The 744-nt window shown below is 60.8% G+C and overlaps 1 protein-coding gene across 1 annotated transcript in view; it reads left to right on the top strand.

Moving 5' to 3' along the window:
• The window catches only part of LOC106884891 (coronin-7-like), a 50,590-nt gene that overhangs the window by 47,347 nt on the left and 2,499 nt on the right, over positions 1-744 (top strand). The window contains exon 28 of the mRNA XM_014936630.1: positions 135-219. Within this exon, the coding sequence (XP_014792116.1) occupies positions 135-219 (85 nt within the window). The remainder of the gene's footprint in view (positions 1-134; positions 220-744) is intronic.

Here is a 744-nt window from a genome sequence, read left to right as displayed (position 1 = left end):
TGGGTTGGGGGGGGTTCAGGGCCGGGACACGGAGTGATAAGGGCCAAGGAGGTGCAGGGTGGGCCCCGGGGCTGGGGGAGAGGGGAGGGGACGGGGCTGGGGACAGGGCTCTGACGGCAGGGTGTCCCCCGCAGGCCAAGTACCTGGCGCAGATCATCCTGGTGGGGGCCCAGGTGGTGGGACGGGCCTTCATGCGGGCGCTGCGCCAGGAGTTCGCAGGTAGGAGCCGAGCCCTTGCCCCCCACCATCCCCACCCGTGCTCCTGGGCACCTCACGGCATCCCCCTGCCCTTCCCCAGGGCACCCCGCTGCTCCCTGTCCCCTGGGGGTGCGCCCAGAGGGGATGCTTGGTGGGCTTGTCGGAGGGTGACAGTCATCCCCATATCCTGGCACCCGTTTGCCAGCAGTGTGCCCAGGTGGCCAAGAAAGCCACCAGCATCCTGGCCTGGATCAGGAACAGTGTGGGGAGTAGGGCCTGACAGGTGATGGTCCCCCTGTACTCAGCACTGGTGAGACCCCACCTCGAGTACTGCGTCCAGTTTTGGGCCCCTTCCCACAAAAAAAGAAGTTGACTCTCCCTTCATTGATCATGGAGTGAGCAGTCTCCTACTTCAGTCATCAGGCTTGGCACATAAAGCTTGGACTGTACAAATGAGAAAAGGTTAAACAGTTATCAGCTGAAACACAAGGTAAATGTGTCATTGTGCACCAAAATTTCAGCTTTTTCACTTCTAAAGCAGTAAGT

This window comes from Calidris pugnax, unplaced genomic scaffold (assembly GCF_001431845.1).
Source record: "Calidris pugnax isolate Ruff unplaced genomic scaffold, ASM143184v1 scaffold17, whole genome shotgun sequence".
NCBI classification, from domain to species: domain Eukaryota; kingdom Metazoa; phylum Chordata; class Aves; order Charadriiformes; family Scolopacidae; genus Calidris; species Calidris pugnax.
The sequence above is the reverse complement of the archived record's forward strand: the minus strand, read 5'-3'. Positions and strand labels throughout refer to the sequence as shown.